This window comes from Dinoponera quadriceps, unplaced genomic scaffold, assembly GCF_001313825.1.
Source record: "Dinoponera quadriceps isolate SergipeBrazil2010 unplaced genomic scaffold, ASM131382v1 scaffold566, whole genome shotgun sequence".
NCBI classification, from domain to species: Eukaryota; Metazoa; Arthropoda; class Insecta; order Hymenoptera; family Formicidae; genus Dinoponera; species Dinoponera quadriceps.
In genome coordinates, this window is record NW_014555972.1 from 2,432,605 (window position 1) to 2,448,249 (window position 15,645).

Here is a 15,645-nt window from a genome sequence, read left to right on the forward strand (position 1 = left end):
CGCGCGAAGTAACGACGTTCTGCTCGTTAAGATTGAAATTAAATCCCGGTCGTGGTAAGATGCGCGCGTGAAATTGCGCGCCGCTGCAGGGACGATCGCGCCGAGTAATGATTGCTTGATTAAGTCCTCGGCGTGTGCAGTAACGACGCCTAATGTTACTATAATCATCCGCTGCACAGTTGTGATCCTTGGCAGCGACCCAATGGACACACATGGCGCATTACACTCGCGTAGTTACGAATTTATCACCCTAACCGACGATGCAACAACAGCCCTGCCGAGCTGCCTCGAATTTGCATCGACCCATTGTTAATCGGTCCGGCAACATCCGGACGTTAAGAAAAATACCCACTGATCTCAGACGAGCAAACGGCTTAGCACTTTGGAATTTAAATACACCACTGAATTCTCCGCTTTGGAAGTCTTGCAATAAACTAACTGTTAAAACTAGTTGCAATTTGAATTCTTTCTAAAAGACGGAATAATTACATAATAATGTTATTCACGCGCGAGTCTTAGGAGCATAATGATACGAAATATGCCGCACCCACCAATTATGAAATGCATAAGAGCATAGAAAAACTGCTAGGGAAATAGATGTTGTCCCATATATGGGACTCTGTGCAACAACGGGTTAAAAGGGCGCGTATTGAATCCTGTCGCGTTATCGCGACAGTTCGGGAACTATCGGAAGCGTGCAGAGAGAGCTTCCTCCTGGCGCGCGGCATCGAGACACTCGTATTGCTCCAGAGTGGGCTATCTCAAAGGCAACATCTCCATGCTAGTCACGGGAAATGACTCTCGCAATCTTTCCGCTGAATGCCGGTTGGCAGTCGGGCCGAGCCAAGAGCGGGTCTTCAGCGGGTATTAAATGAAAACATCGGGCCGGCTCCCTTTCGCTTCCGCGGATCTACCTAATATTTGCTCAGATAGATATCGCAAAGGAGTCGTCCGCTCTTCCCTACCTTATTTCGCTTTCTCGAGGCACCACGCCTCGGAGGAGATCGCGCACACTTTAGATACGGGCCTGTGCTAAGAGCTGAGGAAACTACCGCAGCCCGATTATCGAGGAATCCCGATTTAACGTTTTTTATTCGAAAATATTCGTCGAAATACTTTCAAGTCGTGTGCGCGCGCGTGTGTGTGTGTGTATCTCTCAGAATAGAGAAGAGTACCAAGATTATTCGTCCGCGACTTTAAAAGACCCACCATTCACCCTCGCTACGCCATCAATCCACACATGAAAGGGGGGAGGGGGAGGGGAAAACGCGAGGAGACATCCCGGCACGCGGATGCACGACGGAGATTCCCGCGAGATCGCACGAGACCTGAGATACGCCTTGAAATAATCTCGCCGTTTCGCCGTCGCCGTGACCATACGGTCCGTTACCGACCCTTTCTCCTTTTCGAGAAAGGGGGAAGGAGAAGAAGGAGGGAACGAGAGAGAGAGAGAGAGAGAAAGAGAGAAGGAGAGAAGGAGAGAGATAAGTAGATTTTATCACTATCAATTTACAATACGGCCGCGCGCCGCACTTTACGATCCTGCTTTCCGCGGGCAGCGCCGAACAGAGATCTTATCTGCCCGTTTCCCGATTATTCCCTCGCCTAGAGAGGCCCTTTACTAATTCACGCGATTTTACGTAGCCCATTGTGCGCACGAACGGCGAGGCTTACCGTCACGGTGGATGCTGCAACGTGGGGATCCTCTCGGTCGCTCTCTCCCCCTGCTTTCCTCCTCCCCTTGAGTCCCTTTGGATGTCGCGCGACGATGACAGACTGCAAATCCAGAAGCGATCAGATTTAACTCCGATCTCCTAAACTATCATTAGTCCGCATAGCTGAATGGCCTTCTCGTCTCCGCTGATTACGTGCGAGCGAGAATTATCGGCGGATCCGAGGAAAAGTTACGAGCTCTCTTGCTTCATATTAGTTAGCCGTAACAATGCTGTTAAAATGTAAAACGAACTTTCGCGCTAACATAAAATATGCATTTCGCGAACTCGGCGTAGGTCTCTCACCGTGGAGCATTTTAATTAAAATAAATTCGCCGTTAGAGAAAATATGAAAAGACCTCAAGGGCTCGGCGAATATCTTAATGAGAGAGAAAGAGAGAGAGAGAACTCCGCAACTGCCTCGCAGCGAATTTTTTGAGAATCACGAATATCCATTATAAGCCATGAAAATTTCAACCGCGGAATTCAACAAGAGAAAAAAAAACTGTTTTCACATTAAATCTATTTGTCTGTTTTTAAACGTGCTTTAAATCTCGAGCGGCAGCGCAAAGGTATTGCTTGGAAATCCTATAAATCCGGCGAAATGTAAATCCAATTGCCGAACAGATGTAATCGGATTTCTCCAATAACCTCGTTGTCATCGTATCTTGCCTCCTCTGTCTGTGTTTCACATTTTTACACTAGTCTGATTTTACATTATTTATACGTGTTCCGTACGCACGTCAATTTAAGCATGCGTAGGCAAATATACGTCGCAAAAGATACGAATATATAAATCCTACTTCATTTGTCAGCTATTGCATTTAATTTAATTAAACGAGATAATTGACCGGCAGAAATTATGAAAATGAATAACTTGTTGATATTGCAAACTCAACGAATCATACACTCCGCTGGTAACATATTAATACAACTTATTAACGATATCAATTAGTCAATTCAATTCGTACGTTTCACAACTTTTCGTGCAATACGGTTTTATTAATGGCAGATATATGTTGACAATGTTGATTAGTTTTCCAGGGATTTGCATTTCTCGATAGTTTCTTTTCCTCAGCCGTGTTCTCTTTCTCTTCTCTTTCGAGATTGTACATGCAGCTGCTGCCTGTAGTTCGAATGACAAACATACACACGTTGAGTATGAGGAATACGTAGCCGTGCCAGATACATCGCTGTCACAGATTTCAGAAACTTTCTGGATCGATTCTCAGGGACGATGACCTTAAATCTCTCACGTAGTGCACAACCATACCACGAAGAACAGGGCGTTGGAGCACATTCCCAACCGCTGCTGCTTGATGCTTGCATTTTCTCTCTTTCTCTTCGTGTAGAAGCACTCGACTGTAGTCTCCATTAGTATGCGATGTGTATCTCAAAATTCGCGACGCGTTAATTTTAGTAATAGAGAAAACCGTCTGATCAATCTACAGCTGATATTAGCATCTACACCAAACGTGCCAAAGTAAATAATTACTAAACTATTCTAAACGTGATGATAACAAAATCTCCAGAATTACAAAGGGAACTATTTATATAAAAGAAATAGAAAATAATCGGGGAGATAATATATACGAAAAATTTCAGTTCTTATCATTCTGAACGTTCTAAAGTCCAAAAGACGTAACGTCGGAGGAGGAAAACATCGTGAATTATGTACGTAGCGATACAGACTTTACCTTGTTATTTCATCGGGTTTGTTGTTTCTCGAATTTTTCACGAACCTTTCTTCTCGGGCCCTTATACAGTTCCTATTATTTTCTACGTTCTCGGGGCTCGACGATGCGTTGCGACCGGGCAGCCTTCTGATCTCGCGAATGACATGGAATTGTCCCCGTCAGTGTCGAAGCTACGATTCAAAATAAGGAGCGGATCTCTATTAAAGGTTGTTGCGCCTCGACTGCGAGGCCCGACTCTCATATTCCACTCTGTCGCTCGCGTTTCAGCATTTTATTCTCCTGCTCCAATCTCGCCAGCCCTCTCTTCAATTGCGCCATGCGCCTGTCCTCGTTCGCCGTTTTAATCTTTTTTAGATTTCCTGCTCTTCCTTCACGCGCGGACGTTCTCGACGCGAGGATTGCGATTTCGAGGGGGAAAAAATTCAGACGGATTATTGGAACATTATGTCAACGGTTAATTGTGGTTCGTGCCATCTCCACGGTGTCTGTCGGTACCTTTAAAAAACGTGTCGCAGAAAATGGAAACACATACGCGAATAATATCGGGGAATATTTGTTCTTCCTATATTTGCTCTAGTTAATGCAATCTTTATTACAAAAAACGTAGATAAATCTCTGGCGATTTAAAATAACTGAATTATTTTACATATGTCGTGAAATCACAGTGACGCGTCTGTTTTATAATATTTGTACATCAACTAGGAATTTATGTTGAAATTTTCTTATAATAACGTCATTTACGATCGAAATGTTACGAGATCAAAACCCATGCTTCTTACTGGCTCTATTCTTCCTTAAAGAAGACAAGATCCTCCTTCCAAGCAGAAATTCTCTTCAGCAAGCAGACGGAGGATCCTTCACTCTGAATATTCCTTACATACTTCTGTCGTTACATCTTTTTTATTTCCACGTTGGTACAGTGAAATATATTTATTAATACCAAACAGAGAGGAGTCGATCTTTACGGCCGACTTCTTCGTATTGTTATAAACATGGAATCCCTATTATCATTACACTGAAATGTTTTATTTAATCATTGTATTGAACGCTACTATTCTAATAGGAGATATTTGAGTGAGCGGGATTCCCCGCTATTAAGCGGGATTCAACGCCATTAGTTTACTTTCCCCTATAAATTATTTTTCACACAAAACTCTCATATTCACACGCAAATAACTGTTCAGAGTGTTAATCGCGTTAATCAGATGTACAAATGATTTGCTGCAAGCCACAACTTAGACGAACTGTGCGTCTACGTCATCACGAGGGTGTACGCTTATTGAATTCCTGGACGGCGCCCTCGCGTCCAATTTCAACCCTTTACAACGACACTGACGAGAGCTAACGGTGCGTCTCGTCATATTTACACGGAAAGGCATCCTCATGTTTGTAACACGTGTTGTTGGTCTCGACGAAGACGCTAAAGTGCACCGCACTCACACACATACATAGAAACACACACATAGGCGCGCACGGGCGCACACACGTCGTCGTCAGCCGAATTTATTTAACCCAATTAAGGAACCCCGCCGGCAATCTTTGAGCGACTGCTCGGTCGATTGAAAGTTACACGTGTTTTTGTCAGCTCTCGTGTAACGCACACCGGGTGTGTAACCGGATACGAAACCACCCGGAGGAGCCGGAGGCATCGACGGCGACGATCTGAAAACGTGTGCGAGAAGAGACCTTACAGTTATCGAAGGCCAGCGATTCCGTGTCGATTACGAAGAATCGAGTCATGCAATGACGAAACGTATGGCCGGTGTGTTTCGCTGGTCGGGGACGTGCGTGAAAGTCGAATGCCACCTTCGAGTTACTCGGATTCTATAGAAATATCATAGAAATTTTATAGAAATACCTAGGGATATAAATGTTTTTCAATTTCAGTTCGGTTCCGACCAACGCATCGACCACGGTCGATTTTCATGCGGAAACTAACTCATAAACTATCGGCAATTATGACAAAAAGTGTTAAATGTATAATTCAAGAATCACTCGAATTAAATTAAGACAATGTAGAATTTGGAATTTTGCTTTTACACTTTTGCGTTATGCTAAATAATGCGGAAAATTAGACGGCGCAATGGAGGGCGCAAGTACTGTAATAACAGTGTTATTACCTAATTGTAATCCAATGTACCACCTGGCCAAGCTTCTAATAAGGTCTCTCGGTAGAATCGATATCATCATCTACGCTAGCTTAACCATTTCCCTAATGAAACAACTTTCCCGGCGCAATTAACAAAGTCGTCGTTGCACCAATGTACTAGGTCAGACACCTTATGGGTATCCCGTCATTTCCGCAGCAATGAGATGAGATCACGAATTGTGGGAATGTCGTGCGTATACTATATATATATTATACGTATATATTGGACGTATCTACACAGTGTCGTGTGGAAAAGTTTCGTCTCCGATCACAAGGTCGAAAGAATCGATACCAAAGTGTCGGTTTGCATCAGATTGACGATCTGTGTAAGAGAATCGACACTGATGTACCAGCGATGTATCATTGACATGAAATCATCTCGATTTGTGGCATGACATAGCTGGAGAGTGTTCAAAGTATGACAGCAGCACAACGATTCTACGAAAGATACTTGTTTAATACTCTTCCCGTTTCAATGCACGTTCGAGGCTGGCATAAAGGCGATCGCTTTTTACGGTGCACCGTGTAGAGCAGAACTGCGAACAGAGGAACCCAATTACTATCTGCACCGCATTTGGCATAGTACGAATGGACTCCATCCAGTTCGAGTTGCATCTATTTCGTATCAGGTGGAAGCCAATTGTGCAGACCGGGCGAACCGGTCGTATTCCTGGCAATAGCGCGGCGCTAAATTATTATAATGCCCATCGGACAAAGCGCGCTCTGTCTCTCTCGCTTGAAATTCTATGCTAATGAATTAGGGGAACAGGCACGATCGAACATGCACTTTTGCATGAATGCGCCGCCGTCGATATTATCTGTGCTTTCTCTCTCTCCCTCTCTGGGTTCTTAGATTATCTTCCTTACGCCGAATTGAAAGCGAGTTTAATTGAAGCGTACATAATGAATTGATACAATCATTATGCAATAAACGGAGGAAGAACGAAGATTGTGAAAATTATTTTTACATTTTTATATTTTAGCCGAGTTGTATCGTTATTAATTTTTTGCCTGCGCAAATATAAAAAGGAAGTCTTTTGACAAACATGGTATGGAAATAATCACTTCAGTGATTCCCCTTAAAACCGAAAAAAAGCGATGTTTTGCGTAGTATTTTTATTTTATTTCGACGATATTATAAGACGGACATTGATATAGCCTTGATGTAATAGCAACTATAATGCGTTATTTATTAAGTCACATATATGACAGTCTAGAACTTATTAAAATACGTTGCACGATCACGTTCCACTAGCACCGACGTGATTAAAACTTCATGGCTTCGTCGAGATTGCGTAATGTCTACAAAAATATCAACAAGCGGGTGTTCTATTATGCAGGTGTTGCATTTTCCATCCGCGAGTATTATGTTAGCGTTTAATTATTTCTAGCATTGTAACGTTTGCGGTCCGGTGTAATCGAAACTGAATATTTCGCGCAACACATTATGGGATAATCATCGGTTCCGTCCACCGGGTAGAAATATTAAACGCAATTAAACACATTTGGAGAATGCGCGAATCGTACTCGAGAGCGCGCAAAATTCGCATAAATCGCCGTAGATCACACAGGACGAAACTGGAGACGGGATCGAAATTTTCGCAGACAATTTAAAATATGCTAAGAAGATATGAGCACTTAGAAGGAAGGAAAGGAACTATCAAGCGTATAAATTAATTAGGTACCTTATATACTATAAACATTATATTATTTCTATAGAAATATATACTTCTATGTGATAAAATTGAAGAAGTTAACAATTTCGATTTGACATACCTTTAATCAAGTGCCGCTCGAAGATATCGAAAGCAAATGTATGTACTTCATCTTCCATTGATTATTCGACTCCAATGAAATGATTCTCAGACGTTGAATCAGATTAAGATTCGCGAGTGCACATTGACTCGATCCCAACCTTAGATGAAGTTCCGACTGGAGCGTAGGCGGCTATCTCGGCTCGTCGAGATTCGTCAATTATAATAAGACATGGAATGAATGGGCGCCTTCACGATCTGCGATAGAAAAGAAAAGGGGAACGATGGAGAAGAAAAGTTGATTTCCTCGAGCCTTTGGCGCATCGACGATCACTGTCAACGGCCGCTGAACACGCTCGGCTTAACGCGAAACGTGGTAATGAACTCGCGGGACAGAAGCAAATGCAGAAGGGCAGTCACGTGTCTCCGGCTTGTCTTGTCGCGACAAACCGTATAATGCGACTCGCATTATACGAGGGACGCGTATTTCGCGCGTACGTGAAACTTTGCTCTGAGATATCTGCTCGTTTACTACGGCGGATCGCCTTAATCTTCGCCCAACGGCGCGTGATACAGCGAAAATCTTATATATTGCGCCATGTGGATAGATATAGTAATCGGAATAATAAAACACGATGAAAACTGATAACAAGTCATCACAGATAAGAACACCTGTTAACACCAAAAATTGTATCCTGGATCTAAACCGTCAATTCTCGCGAATTTTGTGATGTTGATCATAAGTATAACAATAAAATTCCAAATTCAGCTGTAATTTCTACCATTGATCTAAAATTAATATAAAAATCAGAGAAAAAACACGTCGGTCTGACGATGTACGAAGTACTCGACTTTCAATTCGGCAAATTTTCATTTCGGGACAAACGTTGATTCTAAGTTAGCTTACGCCGCGTTAGCTCAATGCCCGAAATAATGAAGTTCTTATCTCAACGTCATACTTTGATCAGTCAGCGCTCTGTGCTTCGTATTTTAATATTCGCCGGATAAAAATCGCGATAAAAACCGCGGCACACACGGAGGAGACGATGCACCGGTGGCGGGACCGACGTTACATGAGACGATTCGTATTTTCCGAGCAGAAAAAGCCAATATGAACATGCTAGACGTCGGTACACATATCGTGTAACTTATGTTGCAAGAGAACGAGTCTATATACGCATTCATATATGGCGCTCAGATACACGTCGATGCGCTAACGTGTATATCGCGTATACGCATGTGTGTACGTATATATATGCACGCAGCTTTCCATCGCATCGCGCACTAATCATGGTAAAAGCAGCAGTAGCTGCCGTGTTGTATCCGTCATCCGGCTGTCTTACTTAAATAAAAATATGTAAGAGATGTCACTTTTGTATCTCGCAACATCTCTTCATATATATATATATCATTCCAATGTCGCGAGGACAGCCGTCCGCACTAAAGATCGCGATCATATCTGTCGGGAATGAATAGTTCCTCGGTGATGAAAACATACTAATGGAATAATTGAAACGTTCAAAATATCACCATGTAGAGATATATATCGCATCTTCTATGTACGTTTAAGTTAAATAAATGAATACTCTGCTAATGATTAACAAAGAAGGAAAGAATTAATGGCCAATGAGATCCTAAGCGCGGCTGTTGGAACAATATATATACAGAAAAAAATTAGTCTTAAATTAAAAATAGATATTCTCGTATATGAGGAAGAATAATATAATCTTCTTAAACATTTAGTCTTGAATTGATTGAGTTTGTATTGATGCAAGTATTACTAGAATTCGATACAAGACTAAAAATCTCTTAAGAACATTATGATATTCTTGCACGTATATAAATATATATGAGAATATCTATTAAAAGCCTCGACGCGACGGCAGGAAAGAATTATCGAATCGGCGGAAAGCGAGCGGGAGGGGGGGAGAGGCGTTATCGTAATTATCAACGCTACAGATCGCGCCAAGATCGATTACACGCGTCGCGCGTTTCGCTCACCTGTCGCGTCGCACGCAATCGCGGCTTTTTAGATTTGCGTCCCGCTATGCCCGTCCACCTGCGACCAGTAGGGCAAATTGTGATTTATGCGAGAGACGCACGTCTGGCTGACGAAAGAGAATTGTGAGCGTAATGAGTTATGGTAGCTGGCTCCTAATTCAAATATATGGTCGTGTAATCAGGCTTTCGCTTAACCAGCGTCATCCTGTCTTCGTGAGATCAAACACTGTGTCCTCCTTTTTTAGCCGAGATCATCCTCTATCGCGTGCAGCCGCATTTTAATCCTGCTAAAATCAAGCTTCCCGAGTTCCGACCCACTGGATCAATTATATTGTCCAACCGTCGTGGACACTTATTTCAAATTAAGTTAAAGGCGGATAATTTTCATTTTAAAGATTTTCACTGCATTAGATTTACGAAAAATCGCGGGAAGGATTTAAATTTGATGAAAAATGGAGAAAAGAGGTTTGCGACTGCGATCAGATGTAATCGGCATAACTAAGTTAGCGAATTATTCGTAACTAGAGTGGAAGTAATGTTTTTGTTGCTACCATAAAAAAATATTGTCGAATAAATTAGTTCTTAGGACGCGTTAATTTGCCGTTAGAACAAAATAGTGCCTTCATATATGTACTAATTCATTCTTTCAATAAAACAATCTGTTGACTCAGCAAAATATATCCAGTGAATTGCAATTAGAATAATCTTAACAAATCGGCTCGCTTCCACGTACTAACTGACATACTGTGACAGCGTAAAATTTGCCGTGTCAGTAAATGATTTCTTTTCGTGTGAACACACTTGCTCGAGCTAATTCTCAATAATCATAGAGGGGATATATCCTTGAATTTGGCTAGTTATGAAATAATAATATGTTCCTCCACGATTCTCCCTCAGTAAAGTTAAACACGACCTTCGTGTTTCTCAACTTTAGTCGAGTCGCGCGCGCGCGGTTCATGGCAACACTGTTCGTGTCGTATAAATTGCGGTAATAAATGGTAATTATATTACGGAATGGCGGTAACGCGCGGTATCGATTTGCTCCCGTCTATGATTTAATATCCGCAACCGTTTTACTATGAAATTGCACTCGAATCGGATAATAGCGCCTGGTAGTTATCAAAGAGGCGAATATTCTCCCTCTCTCTCTCTCTCTCTCCTTTCCCTACCCTTCCTCTCGCCCTGCGCTCTAACACAGGTCTCTAGGGCTGCGTGTTCGTTGAACCAGCCCCGATAGGTGCACTTTTGGGGTAGCCAGCCAGTCCCCCCCGGTATAGTGACTATGCTTCAGGCCTCAAGTGCCCGACGAGAGGCGTGTAAGGGCAAAGGGCCGCATGCCTTCCGTGATACGACAAGCCGCGTCCAAGATGAGATTTCAAATATTCCATGAAGCTGATGTAATCTGTTAATGAACCAACCCTTCGGGGACGCGCGTTTGAATGTTTACTAGAAAGTATATTTCGCCTACTGGGGAATTCGTACGAGATTATCGCATTACCGACGCGTGACTTTTAACGCGGAAGATCAACGTGTGCAGTCAATCGCGTAAAAATAAAATTAATTATTTTATACGTAGTATTAATTGCATAATATAAAATTTGTATATAATAATAATTATACACAGAAGAAAAGATTGGTTGAATTAATCTGAAATATGGATATATATTAATCAGATTGCTTAATATAATATGAACGATCTGTTATTTTTATTAAGGTTATCAGACGAATTTTATTACGTACATTCTGTTTAAGATAACCAGACAAATTTGGGCACGTACAATAATAACAAAATTATGTGTTTATTTGATTTTATATACTAAATCGTTGACAAATTTTACAGTGACCGATTAACTTTAAATTAACGTCGCATAAGTACGTAACAGTGTGTCATTTTCGGAATATTTTGTCTTCTACGATATAATTCAATCTGACTTCGCAGATATATCAACTTTATAAAAATAACTGGAATTTCCCTTCTTCGCAGTCCTGATTTTCTTAAAAGAGAATAAATATGCGAATATTAAAATCACATTTTCGGATGAATTTTTGGATAGTTCTCGATCGCGGCTGTGCAATTTGATTTACTCCAGGCGAATTCTTCGCATCGTGGAAAGCGACGAAAGACCGAGCGGTCGTACAAAATGAACGACGTCATTAACGACGTGAATCGCGCTTGTTTTTTCAGTCTGGACAGCAACCCGTGCATGCTTCTCTCGCATTCTCGCGATTTAGTCGAGAGGACGCGCGAATGTGGAACGTCACGCTTTTACTGACATAGAGCGCATGTTCCGCTAAATGTCGAGCAATTAAAAAGCGGGAAGCGAATTAGCCGAGGCTACAGCTCATTAGTTTTCGCCGTATCATAACGATGAAAGCGAGCAAACCTCACGTTGAATGGCTGAATGCAGGATATCATTGTAATACATTCCCTTATTCTTCAGGTTTGCAAGCAAACGCATGTACATACCTCCGTTAAAATGGCACTTCTAATATAAAAAATTGAAATAAGAATTACATCATAATTAAATACAAATTAGATATATATTAATTTATGTATCGCCGATCGTGGTGCTCGTATCATTTGGAATAAATATGGATTTGAAATTAAGGATGCTGAGTTATAATCAATCTGGCATCATATACTCGAGGAAAACGACAAACCTAAAAAATAACTAAAATTATCCATATTTTTAAGTAAAATAAATGAGAAGGCTCTGTAAATGTTCAATTTTAGAAGAAATGAGAGTGGAAAATAAGTCTATAAAATATTTTAAATTGAAAAAAAATTAATCAGCCGTTAACCAAAGTAGATATATCGAAGTATATATAAGAGAAAATATACATCGGAAAAATATATATTTTTGCTTATGTTGTAAGAAATAAACGAGAAGGATAGCAAGTTTCAAAGTAGTGAATATTGCGAGGGGTCAGGAAACCTCAGCTGCTATACGATCGCATTTAAACCATTAAGAAACTAATTAATACAACGATCAATTTCGGTGAAATATTCGAGAACCTTTTGTCGAACAAAGGCTAGCAGATCCTTTGTTGATCACGAACGACTCACGAGAGACGTTCGACAGCTCGCCAATTCTGACATTGTCACATAAAAACAGTATCCAATACATATCACGATACACAGCACAATACGTCGCATCCAACACAATCATGACAGACCATAAATTCGAGACTGTTGTGACCGAACGACGAATAATAGAGACGCGTGCGATTAAGTGACAACAGAGAAGCTTGTAACGAAACTTCATCACATAATAGAGATGTTTCGAGAATTTCCGAGAGAAGCTCCGATCACGAGATTATAAAATCTCGGCCCAAATACAACGGGCGGACACACGTCGATTGTAGTTCGTGCAAGTAAGATTGTAACTCAGAACGTTACGAATCGTTAGTCGATTTCTCTTAGTTATGCCATCGTATCATTTAATTTTTGCAATATTATCATTATTACATAATGAGACATCTTATGTCGTAATTTTAATTGCCTCGTAATATCGTGTAAAAATTCGTACCATTACGATATAACAATGAAACGATAAAAATCAAATTAAAAGAGAGTACTATAATTAGTTATAAATATACCTTTAAATGCTTATATTAATTATTCTAAGAAAATAACCTTTTTTTTTTCTTATGAAGCTCGGGAAAGATCCAAAAATGGCAACTTACATGACGATGCAATTAGTCTGTATTTCGGTAATAGCATTTGTGATAACAGGTGAGTTCTATAATAACTAGATGCAATAATACGTGGTAACACAATTCACGCATTTCTTCAATTAATTAATTCTTTATTTAATTACGTTATTATAATTATTTATACTTATCTTACTTATTACTGTATAAAAAGATATTATCCTACTTTATAATATAGTATTATATAATATATTATTTATATAATATATTATTTATATAAGGAAGCTACGAGTGCTCAAAGTTATGCCATCACAGTTATTCACTATAATAGTTATTATCAACTTCGCTATAACTTTTTCTGGAGAAACTAATTCTTGTATAAAACTAAACGTCCCGCTTAAACGTTATTACTCTGATCATTCTAACATTTTGATTTTCAATTACAGCCGTTTTCGCATTCGACAGGAACAGGGATAAAGAAATAGATTGGAAATGGGCAGAAAAAGCAAATGCTACTTCCATATTCATAGAAGATGAACCATATATTGTCTCCATACAGAATCAAGGAACTCACATATGCAGCGGTGTCATAATCGACAAAAGATACATCCTAACCAACGCTCGCTGTGTGGAAATGTGCCAAGAAAGATCCTTAGTGAAGAATATAACAGTTCTTACTGGAACTGATACTTTCAATTGCAGTGGATTTACGCATTATGTCGAGAAAATATACTATCACACGAACTACACGAAGAAGTCACAATATGTTGACGGTCTCGCACATAACATTGCTATACTTAAGGTAAACCTTTATTATAACACCTTTGTTATAATATTATATAATAATATTATATACAATAATTTTCTTTAATTAATATGTATGTATTTTAATTAATATACAATAATGTTTTTATTTGCTCATATAATTTTAATATAAACAGCCCAAATAACATAACATAAATGATACCACATACAAATATGTTATATCTAATACATAAATCTAATGACATCTAACGACGTCTAATAGGCGAATATGTGGTCGGCTGTTCCTTCCTAAGTATGGAAAAAGAAAAATAATTATTTATATCAATCTTATATTTGATTAAAATCTCAGATCTTGTGTGTGTGTGTGCGCGCGTGCACGTGTCTGTATGTGTGTGTAAGTCTTGAACCAAAATTCTGTTAACGATCTTATTTCCACACAGTTAAAGGCATGAAAACATTGAAAATATAGTTCTTTTTTCTCTTTAATTACACTCTCTAATTTTTATATCGTCCGTTTGAAATTTGTTTAGTTGACGACGAACATTGAGTTTGATGACTTTCGGAAACGGGCATGGATGCCATACTTCAACCATAACTATCGCTATCAATGTAATAATGTGACAACCATAGGTTGGGGTAGGCTCTACAGAGACGGTCCCGTATCGAGTGTGTTACAAATACTAAGTTCTTATCAATCAGATAATACTTTATGTGAGAAAAATTATCGTAGAGAGTTCAGTGTTTCTAATACCGATTTTTGCGTCAGTTATGGATACAATGCAGGAACATGTCACGTACGTAATGAAGTGAACAATATTTTACAATATTCTGCATCTCCTTGTTAGATGTTCTACGAATGTATTATTTAGTTCTCTTACGAAATCCGATTTGTGTTTATCATAACGGTAAGTTTTAAATCATAACTGTAACCTTTAATCTTTTATTACAGTGTGACATCGGTAGCCCTGTAATATGTCAGGGCTTTGTGGTAGGGATAATATCTGTTTGTGTACCTTGCAATGTGTATTATCCATCCATAGCAACCGAGATTCACGCAAATCAGAGGTGGATTCGAAGCATCATAGGATCGTAGAGCGGAAACACACGTAGAACTAGTAATACATACTATAATATTATTGAGAATTAATCTTTCGACTAAATTTACTGTAAAACATTGATGTAGAAAAATGTTATCATCGAATAAAACTCCGGTTATTTATATACGTCATATTTTTCAGTAATAATTATACCTTCTTCGAGATATTATAGGAAAATAGATAAAAGAAGTAGAATGACAAAAATATTTCTGTGAAATTAAATTATACCTTACTTTTGAAATCAAAAATTGCGGTAATATTACGAATAAATTTATAAGATTATTGCAGAAAGATATCTTCAAGGCAATGTGCAAATATGGGTAGTCTTGTAAATATAATAAAAATAACCGAATAGAATGAATTAATTAAGTTTTCATTACATTCGATTCAATATGCTTTGAGTGACAAAATATATTTATCAGTAGTACTAATAGAAGTTCATACATAATAAAAAAACTGTATATAAATATTTAAATATGTATATATGTATGAACTTTTATTAGTTTTACTGGTGTATAAGTAAAGTATTAATAGCAAAAATAAGAAATAAATAATATTTTCACGTTTGTAATATTATATATAAATGTCTTATTTTCGCTCGAGCATTTATTACTTAGATAGTAAAATACAATTCTAGAAAAATACTTTGTTTTTTCATTAAATAATAAAAATTTATGTAGAGGCTGTTTAACATTGCCATTAAAAATCTGACTTTACGATACAACTGCGTTAAAAACGTCTCAAACACGTCTGCAGTAACGTCTTGAAGATAACTAAAATGTGACATCTTAGTGATACACGCCGAGTATGTGTGGG

General features: G+C 39.1%; 1 protein-coding gene across 1 annotated transcript; it reads left to right on the top strand.

The window, feature by feature from the left end:
• The first annotated feature begins 12,988 nt into the window (after positions 1–12,988).
• Positions 12,989–14,825, top strand: LOC106746164 (granzyme M-like). The gene is made up of 4 exons (XM_014622418.1): positions 12,989–13,049; positions 13,414–13,769; positions 14,263–14,526; positions 14,682–14,825. The coding sequence occupies exons 1-4, from the start codon at positions 12,989–12,991 to the stop codon at positions 14,823–14,825; spliced, it is 825 nt and encodes a 274-aa protein (XP_014477904.1).
• Positions 14,826–15,645: the final 820 nt, after the last annotated feature.